This window comes from Spermophilus citellus (assembly GCF_964194105.1).
Source record: "Spermophilus citellus genome assembly, chromosome: 7".
NCBI classification, from domain to species: Eukaryota; Metazoa; Chordata; class Mammalia; order Rodentia; family Sciuridae; genus Spermophilus; species Spermophilus citellus.
The window spans coordinates 39,223,787-39,246,153 of NC_138188.1; the positions used below are offsets into that span (position 1 = coordinate 39,223,787).

General features: G+C 34.2%; 1 protein-coding gene across 2 annotated transcripts in view; it reads right to left on the minus strand.

Moving 5' to 3' along the window:
• XRN1 (5'-3' exoribonuclease 1) overlaps window positions 1-22,367 on the minus strand; it is a 128,569-nt gene that overhangs the window by 39,719 nt on the left and 66,483 nt on the right. For both annotated transcript variants that reach the window (XM_081301676.1, XM_081301677.1), the window contains 9 exons: window positions 19,152-19,314; window positions 16,962-17,075; window positions 14,894-14,992; window positions 11,917-12,032; window positions 11,285-11,431; window positions 7,215-7,304; window positions 6,697-6,832; window positions 2,475-2,531; window positions 2,238-2,370 (listed from right to left, as the gene is read on the minus strand). In XM_081301676.1, the coding sequence (XP_081157802.1) occupies window positions 2,238-2,370; window positions 2,475-2,531; window positions 6,697-6,832; window positions 7,215-7,304; window positions 11,285-11,431; window positions 11,917-12,032; window positions 14,894-14,992; window positions 16,962-17,075; window positions 19,152-19,314 (1,055 nt within the window). The remainder of the gene's footprint in view (window positions 1-2,237; window positions 2,371-2,474; window positions 2,532-6,696; window positions 6,833-7,214; window positions 7,305-11,284; window positions 11,432-11,916; window positions 12,033-14,893; window positions 14,993-16,961; window positions 17,076-19,151; window positions 19,315-22,367) is intronic.

Here is a 22,367-nt window from a genome sequence, read left to right on the forward strand (position 1 = left end):
GAATCACTGATCAATGTTACTTAATGAACTGCCCTATTTTACCTCATGTTATTTCAAGTATAGTAGAAAGTACTACACTTTGGGAGTTGCTTGTCTAAGATATTCATGTTGGTTGATTTCATCTGTGAACTTAGGCTGTGGTGTCCAGCTGTTCGGTTAAACACTCAAGTAGATGTTGCTGTGAAACTATTTTTAAGCTGTGACTAACATTCAAGTTAGCAGACTTTGAGCAAAGTAGATTACTCTTCATAACCTGTGTGGGTCTCATCTGATTAGCTGAGAAGATTTGGGATCCCCCAAAGGAAGAAATCTACCTCCAGACTCAAGCAAAATCAGCTCTTGCTGGAATTTACAGCTTGTAATTTTGGAGTTGCCAGTCTCCATAGCTACATGAGCCAATTCCTTAAAATCAATCAATCAGTCAGTTGCTCTTCATTCAACCAGTTTTATATCTGTGGAGAAGACTACACAATATCTGCCACCATATGACCCAGCTGTACCTTAGTATTTATCCTAAAAAAATTACAGTGATACATGCCTGCCCATATTTATAGGAGCACAATTTCACACTAGCCAAACTATGGAGCAGCCTAGGTGTCCATCAACAGATGAATGGATAAAGAAAATGTAGTATGTATACATAATGAAGTTTTATTCAGCCATAAAGAAAAATGAAATTATGTCATTTGCAAGAAAATGGATGGAACTTGAGACCATTAAATTAAGCAAACTAAGCCAAATTACAGCTCTTCCACTTATTGATGTATATAGAAGCAAATTGTTTAATCTCTCAGGTAAGGAAATAAAATCCATCTGTCAGGTGGTTGTGAAGGTTGAGTACAAAATATTTAAGTATGTGGCATACTGTTGATACTGAATATGCCTGTGGCCTGCCTATTCTTCCTTTTGGGATGGTGAGACCAAGTGGTTGAGTGCCTGGGACATGGAGAGACAGTGCTGCAAAGCATCCTGATCCCTGGACACCTGATTTGCTGTTTCAGGTTGGGGCTATTTTTGGAATCTGCTCCATAAAGTTGTTCACTCCAGGTATCTCTTTGGGACACATTTAGAACCTTAGATGCTTTTTCCTTTTTTTTTTTTTTTTTCTTTTCTTCCTTTATTTCTCTCGTCCACCCCCCACTCCCCAGTACTTGATATTGTAAACCAGGGGCATGCTACCCTGAGCCACATTCCCAGCCCTTTTTATTTTTTAACTTTGACATTGGGTCTTACAAAATTACACAGGCTGGCCTCAAACTTGTGATCCTTTTGCTTCAGTCTCCTAAGTCACTGGGATTATGGGTGTGTACCATCCCCCACATCTCCTTTTTAAATTTTTGGTTAAAACACACAACATAGGACTCAGTGGTAGAGCAAGTACTTAGAATGCACAGTGTCCTAGGTTAAATCTCTAGCACCAAAACAATATAAAAACATAAAATTTACCATCTTAGCCATTTTAAAGTATACAGTACAGTAATGCTAACTATATGCACATTATTGTTCAACAGAGTGATAGGTCTGTTTTATATAATTTAATTATAGATATAAAATTTAGATTAATATACAAATTTAATTCCCAATCTTCAAATGTAAACAATGCGATGTTTATTTATTTCTTCACAGAATCCTAAATATTACAATGGAAATTAAAGTAAAGCTCTGAGCAAGATTAGACAAAAGTTTAAAGCCTGGGTACAGTGCCTGTAATCCCATTAGCTTGGGACTGCTGAGGCAGGAGGATTAAGAGTTCAAAGCCAGCCTCAGCAACTTAGAGAGATCCTGTCTCTAAATAAAATATGAAAAAGGGTTGGGATGTGGCTCAGTGGTTAAGTGCCCCTGGGTTCAATTCCCAGTACCAAAAAAAAAAAAAAAAAAAAAAAAGTTTAAAGAAGAGTTATGAAAATTTCCTCTTAGTTTTATAAAAACATATGTTTACCCTAAAGATCTTATATAATTTCAGTGTGATAAATATAAACCAGCAAAATTTGACAGTCCCATCTCAACTTCCCCCTCTTTTAATTATGTCTTAGATGATTACACAGGCAAAAATAAAAGGGAATTTTCTCTGACAAATACAATGTAGAAGGAAAAAAAAATTTCACAAAAGCTACAACATAAAAGGATTTTTTTCCTGATATATACATTTTTCTGCTTAGATATGAAAAACACACAAATTTGTGCTTTATTTTACTATATAAGTATAGCTAAAGACTTATCAAGTATTGAGACATTACCTCCTTTGATTCCTATGATGGTGCCCCGAAGGCCAACTGGAACCGAAAAATTCTCTCTCACGTTTACAACACGGTCAAAGAGACGAAATTCTGCATCCCGATCAGGAATGACTCCATGTTGCTGTTCTAAAGGCTGAAAAAAAGAGGGCCATTAATTCTCATTAAAAGTTTCTCTAATATATTGAAAACATTTTTAAAGCAAAAGCAACTAGTTTGAATTCTTTGATAGGAACTTACTCTGTATAGCAAATGTGGCTTCACTGTCACTCGTACTTTCTTATTATTCTTTCTTTGCTGAGGAAAGAAAAAAAACTTTATGTGTAAAATTGTAAAAGCAGAATTCACTACTTCAACATATCTGAAGTTTACAGAACCAAAAATAAAAAACAAAACAAAAAAGCTTATAAAGCCAAACGAAATGATTAATTTTAAGAACATCTAAAGTTCCGCAGCTACGGTTAAGTGGGAATAAAATAAACATTTATAAAATGCTTACAAACCTAAATTCTTATTTAAAAAAATTTTAATGTAAATTGTTTTTGAAATATGACATAGAAAAATGCAAAGTTTTAAGTGTAGCCAGAATAATTTTTTTCTTTAATACATCTGTGCGTATCCACACTCGAACGGAGCAGCACTTTTCCTTAAGCATAAGAAACCCTCTCAAGTAAACTTACTGCTAACACAAAAGATTAGATTTGCCTATTTTGAACTTTATATATAAAAGTGCTATCTTATGGCTTTTTTCCTCTTTCAAAAGAATTATAGGAAATAGCCAGCAAAGATTTTTATAGAAGAAAGAAAGGTATAAAGTATTATCTGTGAGAACACCATGGGTTGTGTGGTATTTTTAAAAATTAAGCTTGAGTTCATTTGACAAAACCTTTGCCTTTTGATCTATTGTGAAATTTGATGTCTGAATGTTTGGGATATCTACAGAATGCTGGAAGAAGAGTTTTTCCTGTTCTTTTTTACTTGTTAGTTCTGTGAACTCACACTTTCAGCATTAGCTGCCTTCCATCTATGGGAAGGCAATAATTTTACGTGTTCTAGCTAATCAAACAGTGGAAATAATTTCTATCGGTTGCATTACGTAAAATACTAGGTTGTTAAAATAGAGAGTACTAACCTCATTTAAAAAATGTCAGCAGTTCTATCTTTAGATTTCTCTTTAGAACATCACTTTTGCAAATAAGGGCAAGAGGACATCAAACAACAATAAACTATAGAGTTCATGTGTTCACATACTGTAAGTGCTCAATCCTTTAAACAGTGTCTATTTTATTATGAGGCATTTTATGTTTTCTTTCAGTAAATATTTGTTAAGTTACATTTATGTGCCACGTAGTCATTAATCAAAGTGCTAGGAATAAAGCAGTGAACTGATTGTTTACTCTAGTTAAGAAAGATGTAACAGAAACAAAATGGGGGCTAGGGATGTTGTTCAGCTCCCCTGGGGATCTTGAACCCATTGGAGTTCTGCCTTTTTATTTTTATCTTGGGATAGGGTGTTGCTAAATTGTCCAGGCTGGTCTTAAACTTGCAATCCGTTTATATTGGCCTTCCAAATCACTGGGATTATAGGCATGTGCCACTTGGCCTGTATGTTTGAAAATTGAAGGCAAAAAGCATTTAAAAAAAAAAAAAAAGGAGCAGGAAAGAGAGATGGGCAATATGGGGAGATAATGCAATTTTAATAAGGTGAATAATGAAGGCCATATTGATAAGGTGTCTATGTATTCAGCCCATAGCAGGATTAACAGACTGTAACAAGTGGAATATCAGAAGAATTTAAAGGAACTGAAAAAAGAAAAAGATACTAGAACTGTGCCTGGACTACTGCATTGGAAAAAACAACCCAAAAGCTCTAATATATACCTAGGCATTGTTATACCATAGCTCTCACCAGAGGATGTGATTATCAAACTTCATTTGTTAGGCAAATGAACACACTAGGTAATTTCCACAATATGCTCCATTCTATAGGTATTGGATGAAGAATTTGGGGACTACTCAAAATGTGATCATTTTTAGAAATGCAGAATCTTGGGCTTGGGGTGTCGCTCAAAGGTGGAATACTGCCTCACATGTGCAAGGCCCTGAGTTCTGTCCCTAGTGTTGCAGAAAAGAAAAAGAAAAACAAAACAAACTCTCAAGCCTCACCCTAGGCTTACGGAGTCAGAACCAGTATTTTAATAAGATGCTACTATAATTTATTTGTACTTTAAAGTTTAAGAAGCACTGCTCTAAAGTGGAACCCAGAGCTTTCTTAAAAAGCTCTCCCAGTAGCTGGGTATGTGGAACACGCCTATAATACCAGCTACTCAGGAAGCCGAGGCAGGAGGATCACAAGTTTCAGGCCACTTTGGACAATGCAGTGAGGCTCTATCTTGAAATAAAATAGAAATAAAAATAAAATAAAGGGCTGGGAATGTAGCTCATTGGTAGAGAACCTCTGGGCTCAATTTTCAGAACCATAAAACAAACAAACAAAAAAATCAAACCTCTTCTTTAAACCCTCCAAAACAAAACCAAGAAACAATGCTGAAGAAATATATTTTATTCTATATTGAGACAATTAAAAGGTAATAACAGCTGAATATCAATGACCTTTCAAAAATTAAACTCCTGGGACAGAAGGTAAAGCTTAGTTGTGGAGCACATGCCTAGCATGCATGAGGCCTTGGGTGTGATCTCCAGTATACATCCTCAAACCCCCTTTAAATTCTTTGCGCTGAGCCTTATAATTTCCCCCCAAGAGGAAAAAAAAAAAAAAAACCATCTAGTGGTGATTTTCTAGACCATAATCACAGAAAATTCAAGTAATAGTAATTATAATAGTAGCTAATCATTATTAGGCATCAATACTAGCTAAGCATTATTAAAAGGTTAAAAACTTTTTTTTCCTGAATTGGGGCTTGGACACAGGCTTCCTGCATAAGTACTCTACCACAGAGTAGACCCCAGTCCAAGGTTGAGTAAATATAAATTATAAATCAAAAGAGGGATTCAAACAGAGAGTGGAGGAGATAGGTTGAGTACAGTTCTTAATTCTACTAGTGCAAAAAAGAGAGTGCTATGTTAACAATCATTTTAATAAAAAAGTAAATTTGTGAAAAATAAAGTTTCTAAAAAGCAATAATATCAATTCATTTTCTTTTATTTATTTTTTTAAACTTCTTGTTGTTGTTCTCATAGATGGACAGCATTCCTTTGTTTCATTTTTATGCAGTGCCAAGGACTAAACCCAGGGCCTCATACATGCTAGGCAAGTGCCACTGAGCTATAGCCCCAGCCCCCCATTTTCTTTTTGTAATATATTTTTTAAATATATATTTTTTAGTTGTGGATGAACCTTATTTATTTATTTATTTATATGAGGTGCTGAGAATCAAACCAAGTGCCTCACACATGCTAGGCAAGTGCTCTTCTACTGAGTCATCACCCCAGCCCAATCAATCCATTTTCTATTGTACTATGGTAGAAGAGTAAAGTACATAAAATACATACGTCTACTACAGAAGCTTGTTGCTCTGAAAAAGCAAAATATAAGAAAAAGGAAAGAGAGAAAGTAGGATTTCAAAAATTCTTACTAACTGAATGAACTTGAGTGACAAAAGTGCATTTTGTTTTATTTTTTTACTTATTTTTGTACTGGGAATTGACCCAGGGGTCTCTATCACAAAACTACATACCCAGCTTTTTGTATTTTTTATTTTGAGACAGTTTCCCTAAATTACTAGACAAGACCTTGAACTTGTGATCCTACCAAGTCAGTGGGATTACAGGCATGTACCAGCCTGCTTAACTCTGAAAGCACATTTTATTTACTTGTTTATTTATTTTGGTGGTTGAACCCAGGGGTGCTTAACCACCAAGCCACATCCCCAATCCCCTGCTGAGTTTTTAAGTTTTGAGACAGGGTCTCACTAAATTGCTTAGGGCCTCATTAAAGTGCTGAATTTGAATTTGCAATCCTCCTGCCTCTGCTTCCCAAGCTATTGGGATTAAGGCATGCATGACCATGCCCAACTCAAAAGTACATTTTACTTGTAATTTTATAAAAGTTAATTAAGTAAATTATTTTCTACAAACACATGAATTGTACCTTGAAAGAACGTAGTTATTAGAATAGATAGAAATGGGGATTAACCTTATTTCTCAATCACAAACTTTCTATCATGAGTAGTTTCAAAATATTAATTCTTAAAGCTGGAAACACTATAAAGAAATAAAACTTAAATGCTATTGCTTTTGTATATTAAAGTATATCTGTTCAGATGAACTTACTCATGCCATTGAAAATGGTTAGGATGCTTTTTAAAATCATAGGATTATTTTAATTAGAATCATTGAGTATTGATATTAGTTGGTAGAAAAAACTTAATTATTTGTAAAATAATACACACTACATTTAACTTAAAATCTCATCAATAATTTTGTTATTCAAAGTTGATACCTTGCACTTTTCAACTTCTTCCTCGATTTTCTCGACAATAGCTGCATCCAGAATTTGTAAATCACAAGAAGAACGAGACAAAGTACTGACAGGATGTCCTTTTAGCCAAGTAATAATTTCTTGAACTTTCTCTGCACTATAGTAACAACAAAAAACCAAAATATTTTCCACATTTATTAAGACTTTGAGAGCTTATATTAGAGAGCTGATATAAACTTTCTGAGAATTGTGGCAAATTTATATAATTAATAATTAGTCAAATCAACTAAGTCTAATTATAAATCTAACATAAAATGGACATGCTATCTCTCAATAATAAACAATACAGAAAAAAATCAGTTCAAAATTATTCGCTGACATCAACAAAATAAAATTTCTAATGAGCTGTTAAAGGAAAAATGAAACAATACCAAACAAAACAAAAAGTAACATGAGACTTTTTTGATAAACTAGGTGCATTCTTCAAGGAAACCATTAAATTGAATTATGAGTCAATAAATACCATAAATCTTGCTTACCCATTCTCATTTTCTCCAGGCCAAATGTCATCTTCATAGAACACATCCTCTTGGCTATTTTTGGCTATATAACTAAATAGTTCTGGTGCTCTAGTCAAACAAACAAGAAACAATATTGTTGTAAAAACACATATGGCTCATTTCACATAAATTTCCAGGAAATAATTTTAGATCCTGAGGGGGACATGTAATATTACCAAAGAAATATTACAGTATTATTAAGGGACACTTTTAATAAGGAATAGAGACTGAATGATCTGAAAACCTTATACCTTTTAAAAACTCCCACTGGCTGAGGGATAAATCCCTAGACTTATAAAATACTTCATTGATGACTCCAATTCTTTGACTACAGTGATAGGAGATAAATGAACAAAAATAATATTTATAAGCTCATTTTCTAATGTTTTCAACAAAGCTGGATCACTCTACAGTACAGCAGACCAAAATGGATTAATAGTTTCTTATGATATTCCTCAAAACTCCATTTGTTTCTGAATAGTGCAGGACTTTCTGGTATATAAAAGCAGACTGAACACGTGACAGTAAAGTATAAAGAAGTCCATACATCTAGAAACACAAAGACAGAAGCAGAGTATCTGATAGCATGTAAGAATTGTTAATGAAATTTCAGAAGTTAGAAACTGGGTGGGCGAGTATTGTAGTTATTCTTAGACAGGAATAAGCTGAATCCTAAATTCCCAGTAGGGGAAGTCACCAATAAGCAATTTCAACCAATCACAAAAAGGGTTCAAGTGCTTTTTTCTTTATGTTTATAAAGTGGGCTTAAGGCAAGCATCCTCTATTCTCAAAGTCTCCCAGTTTGTGAATTGTTACTTTGTATGCATTTCTTTTGCTTGGTTAATTTCTAGAATACCAGCAGAATACTAGCAGTCAATTTTGTCCCCCACATCCATATTGTGCAAGAAGTCCGGAGGATACCCTCGAGCCTTCTACAACAGAAAAACATAAAAACAATATAAGAAACAAGAACTACAGAACCCTGCAAAAACTCAGGTACACTTGAAGGTTATAGCATGAAGTAAGATTTAATAGGATTTTAGTTGACAGTCATGTATTGGTTACTTGCCTACCACCCCAACAGAAGACCTCATCAAACAGGGGATACCTAACCTTAGGTACACCAGAACTCAGGCAGCTGGGAAGTGAAGAGGTGCCATGATGAAAACGGGATTAATGAAAGCATAAATCCTATATGATGCATCACTAAGAAGCAGAATGTCTCTAGGAAGCCGACTCTGAGATGGAGATAAATATACAGGAAGTATATAGTAGAAAGTGCTTGTGGAATTAACATGTGTGGAAGGGTAAAGAGAGGAAGGAAGCAGAACTGGGCACAAGGAGAAACTAAGTTGTGATTCATTCTGAAAGAATTCCCTGGCCAACCTATAAAGATCTCAAATTTGCATGGCCCTTCAGACTTGTCCTAAACTGGAGTAATCAGGTTGCTTGGACCTTTATCCTGCCTTCTAGGTCAGGCACTGGATCTGTGGCTACTGTAGAAAGGACATGCAACTTTAGGAATTCTTGAAGAGGGTTAGCAGCTGGGAGCCCTCAGCATCGTTACTGCTGTGAGGGGACCAGGCCATTCAGTCCTGAAGAGAGATATGAGGGGTGTATCACAGTAACCACTTGCTAGTGAGGCCTTTTCTCCAGTTTATTTCCAGAAAACTAGCAGTTAGTTTTGTACCCCACATCTATGGCACAAGGGAAAGGCTGAAGGATCTCTCTCTTGGAAAATTAGCCAAAGAGAAAAGAAATATATATGGAGTGATACCAGGAGGTCCTTTTTAGAAATAGTGAAGTCCTGTGTTATAAGCCCCACTCAAGTTCACTTTCAAAATCCTGAGGGAAAATGATCTCCAATCCAAACAAGCATAGGAGAAAAATAAAGGCATTTCCTGGCATGCAAGCTTTCTCAAAAAGCTACCAGAGTTAAATGCTTCATCAAAATGGAGTCATAAACAAGAAAAGAATACAGTGTAGGAGTCAGAAAAAAGAAGGCATCCTACACAGAGGAAGGTGAAGGGAAACTCTAGGATGACAGTAAAGGGAAATTCCAGAATGAGAGCTGTGCAACAGCCCTAGAGAGCAATCAGTGTGCCAATGAGGCAGGATGATGTAAGGTTCCAGAAAAAAGTCTTTAAAAAGAAAATGGAATTCAGAGATCCCCTGATCTGTCTGACAGTATTGAGTTTCAAAGCTATGGCACAGTTTAGGACTGAATTATTTATATAAATTTACATAATAAGAAAATAATAAAGCATCAGAGAAAATATATATAAGAAAGGAATGTAATCATAATACTCCACAAGGTCCAGCTGTGAATATTTATTTTATCATAATCAAATAATTCTTAAATATAGATTTAACTAAAAAATGTGATAAAACTCTAACAAGAGGAGGAGTATGTCTGTGGGGATATGAGGAAATGGGGAAGACCTAAAGCTCAATTAAAAGTATCTCAAAATAGATGAATGGTAGGTCATGGTGTCACACATCTATACTCCCAGCAACTCAGGAGGCTGAGGCAGCAGGATCTTAAGCTCAAAGCCAGTCTCAGCAACTTACTAAGGCCCTAGGCAACTTAGTAAGATTCTGTCTCAAAAGATAAAACAGGTTGGGGATGTGCCTCAGTGGTTAAGTGCCCTTAGGATAAATCCCTGTACCCAAACAAAAAACAAACAAGGAAAGAAAAATCAAATTAGATGAATGGGTATGTGAAGTTGAAAAAAAAAGATGTTTAAACATGGACCTTTTGATGCAATATGAAAGTAAACAGAAGAAACAATCTAAAATTTTGGATGGTAGTAGAGAATTGAGCCCCCATTCTCCATCAAAAAATATAGAATGTGTTGTGGGTATGGTGGTGCACACTTGTAATTCCAGCAACTCTGGAAGCAGAGGATTCCAAGTTTGAGGCCAGTCTCAGCAACTTAGTGAGGCCCTAAACAACTTAGTGAGACCTAGCTCAAAAAAACAAAACAAAACAATACAATAAAAAGGGCTGGGGATGTAGCTTAGTGGTTAAGCATCCTTAGGTTAAATCCCTGGGGGGAAAAAGAAAAGAAAAAAATATATATGTAAATAATGTGACTTTATTTGGAAACAAGGATTTTATAGAGGCAATCAAATTAAAGTGGAATTATTAGGGTGGGCTCTAATCCAATAAATAGGTGTCCTTATAAAGGGGGAAATGTAGACACACATATAGGGAGAACGGTCACCTGATGATGGAGGATTGGAGAAATTTATCTACAAGCCCTATTGCCTTTAGAAGAACTACTGCTCTGTTGATATCTTGATTCAGGTCACCAGAACTGTGAGACAATAAGATCATGTTGTTTAAGACACTCAGTTTATGATACTTTGTTAGGGGAGTCCTAGAAATTCTCAAATATAAGAGCTCCTTGATAAGGTCAGAAACCAAGGGAACAATGGAAAGAACATTAAATTGTGAGAAGAGGGCATATTTTCTGTAAATCTTAGTCACTAAGTAACTCAGTTAACATTTACTAATGGGCTGGGGATGTGGCTCAAGCGGTAGCGCGCTCGCCTGGCATGCGTGCGGCCCGGGTTGGATCCTCAGCACCACATACCAACAAAGATGTTGTGTCCACCGAAAACTGAAAAATAAATATTGAAATTCTCTCTCTCTCTCTCTCTAATAATAATAATAATAAAAAGACATTTACTAAAGAAAATGTTAACATGTTTACAAAAGGAATGTTAACACAAATGTGCTGCTGCATATTTTTCTAAAGAATTACTTCTAAAACTGGTATAAGGCAAGACAAAATAAATAGTATGTTCCTAAGTTTCTGGCTATCTATTGGAATCTTTTGTTTTGATACTGGCATCTGAACCCAGGGGCACCTTATGACTAGGCTACACCCCCCAGCCCTTTTTATTTATTTTGAAACAGCAGCTCGATAAGTTGCTGAGGTTAGCCTTGAACTTGTGATCCTGGAGCCTCAGCCTCCCTACATGCTGGGTTTATAAGTGTGTGCCACTGTGCCCTGCCTAGTAGAATCTTGCCAGACACTTACCTCTCTAAGTACTCAGCAAGAAGTTGTTCTGCTGCAGATGAGTACATCCATTCACTTCCAACTTTCTTAGTATATCCAGGTACCTCTTCATTTTTTTTGTTGAATTTGAGATTTAAACCCACATTTGCTTTATGGTCTCCATGAGGACTAAATTTAAACCATACACACAAACACACATACAAATTTTAAAAACTTGTTCAAGCAGTGAAATGTTTTCCTTTCTACTCTGTTTTTATGTTCTGTATTTTAATTATGGTTATTTTCAATTAGCAGTAATTGAAAAACTAGAGGAAAGGCTTCAAAACCTAAATCAACAAATTATGTAAATAAATTATGTAGTGATAGAGGATAATGAAATAAAATGCAAGGACATTTATTATTGAGGTTCCACACACACCCTCTGATACCTTTTTTCAAGGTTCAATTTGTTAGCTGCTAAAAATAAAAGCTATCTTTCCAACCATCTAAAACATGCCGTTCAAGTAAAAGATCATCATCAGAGGAAGTGATACACAATTTTAAAAGAAAATCCACAGCAATTAATAAGAAAATAAATATTGAAATACTAGGCATTTAATCTTTATCATTTATTTTTCTGCCACTTTAAGTACATTTTTCTAACAAAAACTTACTTTCTCCTAGATCCTCTTCCAATAAAAATACTTCCTGTAAACCTTGAAACAAGGTATCCACTCACTCCAAGGCGACTGGCCAACACATATCCTGGGTTGTACTTTATAGAATATTTCTTTGAATATAAAAACAAAAAGGTCAATTATGTAAACACAAATTCACATTAAATATTATTTCTTTACCTTTAAAATTTGGAGATAATCAAGACATCACTAACCATTGGATTGTGGCAATATAAGGATTCTCATTTAGATCCATTTCCCCTTTTTTTTTGAAAGGAACTGAAGGCAGAATTTTTCTGCTCCTCTCTTTTTCTCCTTAAAGAACAGAATTCCCAAGGATGGATGAAAGGGGGAGGAAATATACAGTTTGTGAAACTGTCTTAAGAAATAAAACTCTACTGTAAGTACTAAATGGCAAACTCCTCAGGCAAGAATTTTTTATAAACTTATTTTTATATTCCAAGCAGGGCTGAGTAAAGTACCATGGACAAAATGAGGCCTTAATAACTATCATGCTGAATTAAAACATAAGTATGTCATCAAAATAATTATAATTGAGCAAAATTAAAATATTTTTCATACATGGATATAAGTAATATTCTTTTCCCCTAAATACTTACCAAAGTAATAAGTATGTATAGTCTCATAATTAATAAAGTCAATGAAAATAAATCTAAATTTGTATAGGAGAGAAACCATAAAAATTGTCAAATTAACAAAAAGAAGTAACTGTAGCACATGCCTATAATCCAAGTGACTCCAGAGGTAAAGGCAGGAGGATAGCAAGTTTGAGGCCAGACTTGGCAATTTAGCGAGACCCCATCTCAAAATAAAAAATAAAAAGGACTGGGAATGTAGCTCGTGATTTTGCAGCCCTGTGTTCAATCCCCAGTACCATAAAAGCAAACAACCCCTGCCCCCAAACAGATAATCTAATTTTTTTTAAGAATTTTAATATTTATTTTTTAGTTTTCGGCGGACACAACATCTTTGTATGTGGTGCTGAGGATCGAACCCGGGCCGCATGCACACCAGGCGAGCACGCTACCACTTGAGCCACATCCCCAGACCATGATAATCTAATTTTTAACCAGGATCAAGTAATTTGCAAATCCAGTACCAACTATCATATACTCTTTATATAATGTATACAGAAATAACACATTAATTTTTATACATATATTAATTATATGAATAGCTTATATTCTCAATTTATGCACATATCTGATATGAATATAAGGAAATTTTACTACCAACAAAAACCAAATATCTAGAGATTGGTGAGGAATTAAATGAGCCACCATTATTTTATTGATCATATTTACAATGACACCCCCCCCCAAACACCTCCAATGAATAATTGTTTTTGAGGGTCTGGAATATAAAGTTATTAGTAAATTGTGTAAATATGTTAGTAAAGAATATAACATGGTTTTTTTCCCCATAAAGTACACCATTAGATTTGGAATAATACAAATCAAGTATGTATTCCATAATAGTTTGTGTATTTACAAGTTGTACCACTTTTGTAATAAGCATTTGGAAATATGTCATGGAACACTGAGTTATAATAATTGGATGGGCTACTAGTATTTAATGCCCAGAGGCCATAGGTGTCAAATGACCTTTCATATACATAAGAGTCCTATTTACATAATTACTTCCCCCATAATTGTCTTGCTCCAAATACCAACAGTACTCCTTTTGAGAAATGCTGAACTATGCTATAATTAAACATTAATTAAAATTATCACAACCCACAGATTATAAAAAATTATATATAGCTGAAGAGGTTGGGGTAGAGAAAGATGGAGAATTGAATAAAAATTAAAAGAAAGCATGTAAATAAGACAGGAAGTGTACTGGAGCAGGTATCCTGACCAGCACTCTATGCTACAAGTGGGTAGGCTCTTCTGGATCTGGAAGCCAGGGATGAAGAAATGCAGGTTCTTCCACCATCACCAACTCCCAGAATAAAATTCCAGTTTTTCTGTCTGATGAGCCACTCTGATGGTTTCCTGACTATATAGTCTATATTTTCTCTTAAGTAGATACCTGATGGTAAGATTTTTTTTTTCCCCCGATGAATAGAGACATCTCTGCTTTCTATATATAAAGTTTCCTCATGGTGTGCTGATTCTTAATGTCTTAAATTTACTTCACAGGATATAAAGCCCTGGATTTTACCAAATAACAGCAAAAGTAGCAAAAGCTGGTTGATGGTGAATTAATTTCAGTCAAGTTAATTATTGGGTCATTAATAAAAACAAATGATAGCTATCAGAAACTTCACCCTATTTTTTTAAAAATATTTTTTTAGTTTTAGTATACACAATACCTTTATTTTATTTGTTTATTTATATGTGGTGCTGAGGATCGAACCGAGGGCCTCGCACATGCTAGGCGAGCACTTTACCGCTGAGCCACAACCCCAGCCCCAATTTGCCCTATATTTACAGAGTAAAAGAAGGCCAGTAAACATTTTTGGAGGAAAAGTCCTAAAAAAAGTTGCAGTGAATTTAAATTCAGTTTCCCAATATTCTCTAGGATTGAAACTGTCTATTTTAGCTGAGTAAAGATAAAGAACCTTCATAGAAAGGCCACTGGCCACTGTAACTAAAAATGCGGGCTTTGAATTACTATAAATTAATAAGGGGATTTCAGTGACTTTTTTTCCCCTTAAAGATTTACATGAGGGCTGGGGGTATAGCTCCCTGGCAGAGCACATGTCTAGCATGCATGAGTTCCTGGGTTCCACCCCCAGCACTGCTAAGAAAAAAAAAAAATTATTTTTTCCATGCTAGGGTTCAAACCCAGAGACTTGCACATGCTAGATTTACATGAATTTTTAAGGACAGATTTCATATTTATTCTTAAAATATTTGAAACAAATTTTAAAAAGGTGGCAACAGTGTTCTAACATTTTAAAAGTTTAGTGATATTCTAAAGAAGCAACATGAACTACTATACTCACATGCTGGTTCTGTATTAGAGCATCAAGGTTGGGCTCACAGGGAATGCTGAAAACCACACGAATCCTACCTTCTGTAATAACATCACCTGAATCTTGAACCTACAGGAAAAAATAAAAACAACACCACAATATGTTTTAGTTTCTTTCGTTACATTTTTCTACTTATCTGAATGGTATTATTTCTAAAATATGCTATGACAATAAAATGAATAGTGGAAATCCTCCTGGAATTTTTAAGTGGAAGTGATAACATTTTGAGTCCTTTTATTCTTTCTTAAATAGCTGTTAATCATTCTTTTTCAAATTAACTTATTTGGAAATTATTTCAAAGAACAAAAAAATTACTAAAATGAAAATAGTATGAAGAACACTTACAAACATTGGCCCAGACTCATTTATTAACATTATAACAAAAATGGCTTTAACACTTGTGTACTGTGTACATTTACATACATGCAATATATTTCTGGTTCTGTATACATCATTTTTGCATTCATCTGTTTTTGTAAACAACATACTCCTAAACCTCTAAATATTTCAGTGTCTAGTTCCAAAGAAGTAAGTTTTATTACAAAACCACAATAGTTATTAAATATATAAATTTAATACTTTTATAAATATTATTTTATCTAAGCCAGTGTTCATATTCCATTTTGTCAGCTGACTTAATGATGACCTATATGGAATTCTGTTCTCCCTCTTTTACAGGATCCAGGCTACGATCAGACATAGCATTTAATTGTTTCTTTAGCATTCTTTATCTGGAATATATCCAGGACTTTTCTTTGTTTTTCATAATACTGACATTTTGAAAAATAAAATTCATTCTTCCCTCTTGACTCTGCTTTAAGAAAGAAAAAAAAGAGAGCTCTTTATTTTGGATTTGTTTGATGCTTCTTTGCAATTAAGTTACAGCCAGAATATTTTATAGGTGATATGTCTTTCTTAAGGTGTCATATATGGAGGTACACAGGTTTACCTGTCTCTCACTGTGATATCAACATTGATCATACTATCAACATGCCACTCAGTTTCTTCACTGAACAATCTGTTTCTCTTGCACTTAATAAACTGTCTATGGAGAGAAACTTTTTTAACCATGCAAATACCTGTTCCTGATAAAAATTCTCCCTAGCTTTAACTTCCAAGGCTGTCTCTTACTGTTACTCAAAATGTTTTTACTCAAAATGTTTTTCCAACACTCACACTCTCTTCCATTTACTTTAGACACGATATGGTAACAAGAGCACTTCTCTTTCCCATTTATTTTTTATTATTATTGAGGTATCATGAATTCCCATTTCCCACCAGTGATTAATTCATTACTGTGTATAATTATTTTGGTTTTCTGTCCCAGACTTGGCCTGTGGGAGCCCCTTTAGCCTGGTTCCTGTGTTTACATGACATGCTTCCATTGTTCTTTTGAGCACTTCTTACTTTCTGGCATAACAAGATATTCCAGATACACATCCTGTGTCTTCCCTGCCCCACACTTAGAATCCACTATTTCACTGAGAAGCACTGATGTTCCCTTTTTTTGGGATATGGTATTACAGGTCAAAATCTGGTTGTTACATTGCTAATAGGTGGCTTTGCTTATTATTATTTTGAACAGAGCTAAAAATTTATGCATGTACGAACACACATGCATACACACATATTTTAGAAATCAAGAATTCACACTGCATCTCCAAATCTGTCTCCATACATTCTTTCTCTCATTCCATACTTGCAGTACTTTTTCCCTCGAAACATCAATATACATAGAAATCATTCAATAACCCTATAATATATCTAATATAATCTCATAATTGTTTCATTGATGTCACCACAATAAAAAATCATTTAAAAAAAAGATCAGGATTTGAATTCTTCATTGCCACCTACTGACCCTAAACTTCTCAAGATTAAAGATACGTATTCAAATACTGAGTTCATAACTTACACAAATGAATTCTTTATTTTTTCCCTTTGTGTTACATTTTTGCCTCTAAATAAAGACAAGTTAAATAACTCTATGAATTTGAAAGCAGGCAGAAATTTAATTAGTAGCAAATGTGAAACTAACTTCTCCAGTGCAGCCATAATATGGAGTTCCCAGCATAAATACCACACTTCTAGGAGGAAACAAATCATCCAGTGTTTTGATATTGGAGAAACGAGAATCAAAAGCTCGGATGTCCTACATAAAATGAAATATAAAAGTAAATCATCACAGTCAAAATTTCTATAGTTACACGTCATTATTTTTCTTATAAGATTATGTTTATGCTGTCTGCTAAATGTCAAATGTGAAGATTTTCTACATAACAATATTAGAATCTGTAACTTATTGACTGGATATACACCCTGCACTCTTCTAGGTACTTCACACATTTATTTAGTTCATTTAATTCTCAACGCTACCCTCTGTGGCAGAGACTATTATTAACCCCACTGTACAGATGAAGAAAGGATGGCACAGAAGGGGCGAACCTTGCTGGATCTATGATAAAGGTTAATTTGTAAATTAGGCAAATAAGAGAATAGAACATTTATAACAATATACTATAGTAAATGTTAGGTGAATGTGGTCTCTCTCAAAATATCTTGTATTGTTCTCATCTTTCTTCTTGTGATAATAAAATGCTTAGATGATGAGATGAAGTGTGCTCAATGACTAAGCATTCAAAACATACTGTGGCCATAACTTTTGTAGTTTGAAGTGCAATAGCAAAGCTAACACAGACTTATTTTTCTGTCTTCACAATTTTATAGACAGAAGATTCATTTTTACTATAATCTTAGCAACTTTAGCATTTGTTTTTTTTACCTTTCTTATGTTGAGAACTTTACTTTTTCACTTAAAGAAAGTGCTTTAGGGGGCTGAGGATGTGGCTCAAGTGGTAGCGCACTTGCCTAGCATGCGTGAGGCACTGGGTTTGATTCTCAGCAACACATAAAAACAAAAATAAAGATATTGTGTCCATCTAAAAAACTGAAAAATAAATAATAAAAAGAAAAAAAGAAAAATAAAGCACTTTAGGGGGCTGGGATTGTGGCTCAGTGGCAGAGCGCTTGCCTTGCACATGTGAGGCACTGGGTTTAATCCTCAGCACCACATAAAAATGAATAAACAAAATAAAGATATTGCATCCGTCTATAACTAAAAAATATTAAAAAAATGGAAGCACTTTATGGCTTCTCTTTGGCACATACTAATGGTCTTCTTCACTACTATTACATTTTGGGGTCATTGTTAAGAAAAATAAAAGTTATTGCAGTATAATACTGCAATAGGTGATCTGATAACAGAAATGTCTATTAGTGACTAATGGATAGGTAGCATATTCAGCATAAATATGCTGGATAAAGGGGTGATTCACATCCCCATGTGGGACAATATAAGATTCCATCATATTACTCAGAATAGTGGCCAATTTAAAACTTATGAATTATTTAATCCTGGCATTTCCATTTAATATATTTTAAAAAATTTTTAATTGTAGATGGACACAATACCTTTATTTATTTCTTTTCATATGGTGCTGAGGATCAAACCCAGTGCTTCACACATGCTAGGCAAGTGCTCTACCACTGAGCTACAACCCCAGCCCTCCGTTTAATATTTTTAGACTCTGGCTGATTGACGGTAACTGAAACTGTAGAAAGCAAAACTTTGGATAAGCAGGGACTACTGCATTTAAATTTTTTCTCTCTTACCATGTCTAAGAATATAAACAGAAAAATAAATGCATTTTATGTTCATTTGTTTATTTAAGGTAAATATTTTTGAAGAAAACACACCTGAACTGCAAGGGTAAAAATTAATGCTGTAATTTTCTTTTAAAGATTAAGTCCTTAAAAAATACCCCAAAGAAGCTGGCATGGTAGTGCCTGTCTTTAATCAGCAACTCAGGAGGCTAAGAAGATAATCGCATGCTTGAGGTCATCCTCAGCAACTTAGCAAGACCCTGTCTCAAAATAAAAAACAAAAGCGCTGGGTATGTAGCTCAGTGGTAGAGCGCCTTGGTTCAACCTCCAATACTGAAAACAAACTAAAAAGTCCAAAAGACAAGTTTCCACAGTGTACAGTGAGTGTCTGAGCATGAAATACTTTTCTACAGATTAATGCACTTTGCAAATTATATTAAAGAATAACCTCTAGTATATATTGTTGAGTTAGCCTATTGATAAATAAATATTAATGTCAGTCTTTTTTATACAATGTATAATATAGTATACATTAAGATGAAACTAAAACTTGATGAACACCTACCTTGACAATAGTTTGATAAACAAAAGGAAGAACTTGTTTTGACCACTGTTTTTCTAAACGAACTTCACCATTTTGACTTATTTGATATTTACGGCCTGTGAGTAACTGAGCATACACAACTGCAGATGTTTCATTTATTATTATTCCTTTTCTTCTCAGGTAACTAAAAGAAAGAATTAAAAAGAAATATACCTATGTATAAGTACGTATATAGTCTAAGATGATAATCGTTCGAAACTACCAACTCATAATCAAATGTTTAAATGAACTTCAAATAAATATGCTAGCATTTCTGCATGCCTAACTAAGTTAATTCAGTATTTATTTTAGTCTACGGATACTTCTTCCACTGTCTATGTGGTTAAATGAGAAACGAGAGAGTCATAAGAAACTCCTGTGTTTTACATTCTCTAGGATGGCTGTACTTACAACACAGGAAAACAAGTGTTGGTGAGAATATGGAGAAACTGGAATACTTGTACACTGTGGATGGAAATGTAAAGTGGTACAGCCGCTATGGAAAACAGTTTGACAGCACCTCAAAAAAGTAAACACAGAATTACCTTAGAACCAAGTAATTCTCACTCCGGTCAAAATGCCAATTATCAAGAATACAAGTAACAATAAAGGTTGGTGAGGGTGTGGGGATAAAGGTACACTCATACACTGCTGGTTGGACTGCAAATTGGTACAGCCATTTTGGAAAGCAGTATGAAGTTCCTCAGAAAACTTGGAATGGAACCAACGTTTGACTTAGTTATCCCACTCCTCAGCATATACCCAAAGGATTTAAAATCAGTATACTACAGAGACATAACTACATCAATGTTCATACAGCTCAATTCACAATAGCTAAGCTATGGAATCAACCTAGGTGCCCTTCAACAGATGAATCAATAAAGAAAATGTGGTACATATATACAACGGACTATTACTCAGCCATAAAGAAGAATCAAATTCTGGCATTTGCAGGTAAATGGATGGAGCTAGAGAATATCATGTTAAGTGAAGTAAGCCAATCCCCCAAAACCAAAGGCTGAATGTTTTCTCTGATATGTGGATACTGATTCACAATAGGTGTCAGGGAGGAAAAGTGGGGTTCACCTAATTGGACGGAGGAATGGTGGGGGAAGAGAATGGGAAAGACAGTAGAATCAACTGAACATAACTTTTCTATGTTCATATAAGAATACACAACCATTGTAACTCCACATCATGTACAACCACAAGAGTGGGAAGTTGTACTCCACCCATATATGTCAAAATATATTGTGTTATGTATAACTAAAAAAAAGAATTAAACCCCCCCCAAGCCCATAAATTCTATATCTAAGTGTAAATACTCCCCCAAACTGAAAACAGGTATTCAACAAATACTGGTAAACAAATGTGCATAGTAGTACTATTCAAAAGAGGAAAAAACCTAAATGTTCACCAATAAATGGATAAACCTATACGAAAAGGTGCTAAGCCTATATAATGGAATATTATTCATTCAGCCACAACCAGAAACAAACACCAATAGATGTGACAATGTGTATGAACTTCAGAAACATGCTTAGTGAAAGAAATCAGACATAAAAGGTCACATATTATATGATTCTGTTTATATAAAACATCCATAATTATTAAATTCATAGAGATTAGTTTATGTGCATCAGTCAGGTCTTTTCCATCTAAAGCAAGGGTATGCAAATGACAGCAATGGACCAAACCCAGAATGCCTTCTGCTTTTTAAAACAAACCTTTACTGGAACATAGTTATTAATTACATACTGTGTATGGCTACTTTTGTGCTATAATGGCAGAGTTGAGTAGATGTGACACACATCATAAAGTCTATAAGGCCTGAAATATTTACCACCTGGCCTTAATGGAAAAGTTTGTAGGTCCCTGATCTAAAACATTTAATGGATATTTTCTTATCTCTTCCATTTTTTCCATTTAAAATAATCAGGCAGATTCTATAAACTCCAACTATACTCTTATTTCTTTGTGCTATTGTACTATTTACTGGGAACTTCTCAGCTTTTTCTTTTAGTTCACTAATTTAAGTTCTAGTATATTCATATTATTATTCAGACCATCTACTGAGCTCTATATAATAATCATATTATTGAATTTTATGTATGACTACACATAAATATATGTATTATATACTATATAACATACATACTACATAAAATTATTATATATACTATATAGTATATAACATATATTCTTACATATATATTTCATAACAGTTTCTCTAAGATAAGAATTGTTCTGAAGTAAGTCACATATCTTAGCCAGAAATACAAGTTATCTAACAAATTTCTGAAGTGGAAATTTCTTAAAAATTCATCTGTTTCTCTCATTCCATATCTGCATGTACCTAAATCAATTATCATGCTGTAGTTTGACCAAAATCACATGTTAATATCTATCCCCATCCACCCACTGTAAGTTTCATGAGTGTTTTTGTACATGTTTTTATTCATTGTTGTAACCACAGTGCCTACTACTAACCCTAGCAGTATTGATACTCAAATATCAATATGTTGACTATATGAAAAAATTGACTAATCTCTTTATCTGTAGTATATGGATAAGTTTCTTTTTTTTTCCAATTAAAAGACTCTTGACCAAAACAATATTCATTCAAACAATTACTAAGTACCTATGTACTAGCCAAAAAATCAGAATAAAGTGGTCAAAAAAGCAGATATGTTCTACCCTTACAGAGCATATTCATTTAAGGTATCTAAGGAGAGACTTATTAATCACATAGTTTATTATGATTTTATTTATGTGAAAATAAGAAAATTCAGAAGATATACCTTATAGTAGGATTATATAATTTATATTCTTGAGAGGTGAAAATATATTCTACCTTTATCTCTTGAGATCTGTGTTTATATGCTTTAATGCTGAATGGTCTGTATACATTTTTCCTGTGTACTCATCTTTGAGTAAGGGCATTAAGCAAATTATTAGCTCCTGAATTATAGGGGAGAAGTATCCTTGAATTCCCCCCAAATTTATTAATGGATTTTCCTACAGATTAATCAGAACTTGCTGATGTATATACATTTATAACACAATTTCTTGTGCTGCTGCTGGTCTCAATTATTCTGTTTTGATTTTGAGATCTCCAGTGTTTCGATAAAGAGGTGTTATTAGGGTGGGATCATAGGACACAAAGCACTGTAGTGACCTAGAAAATCAGCACTGCAA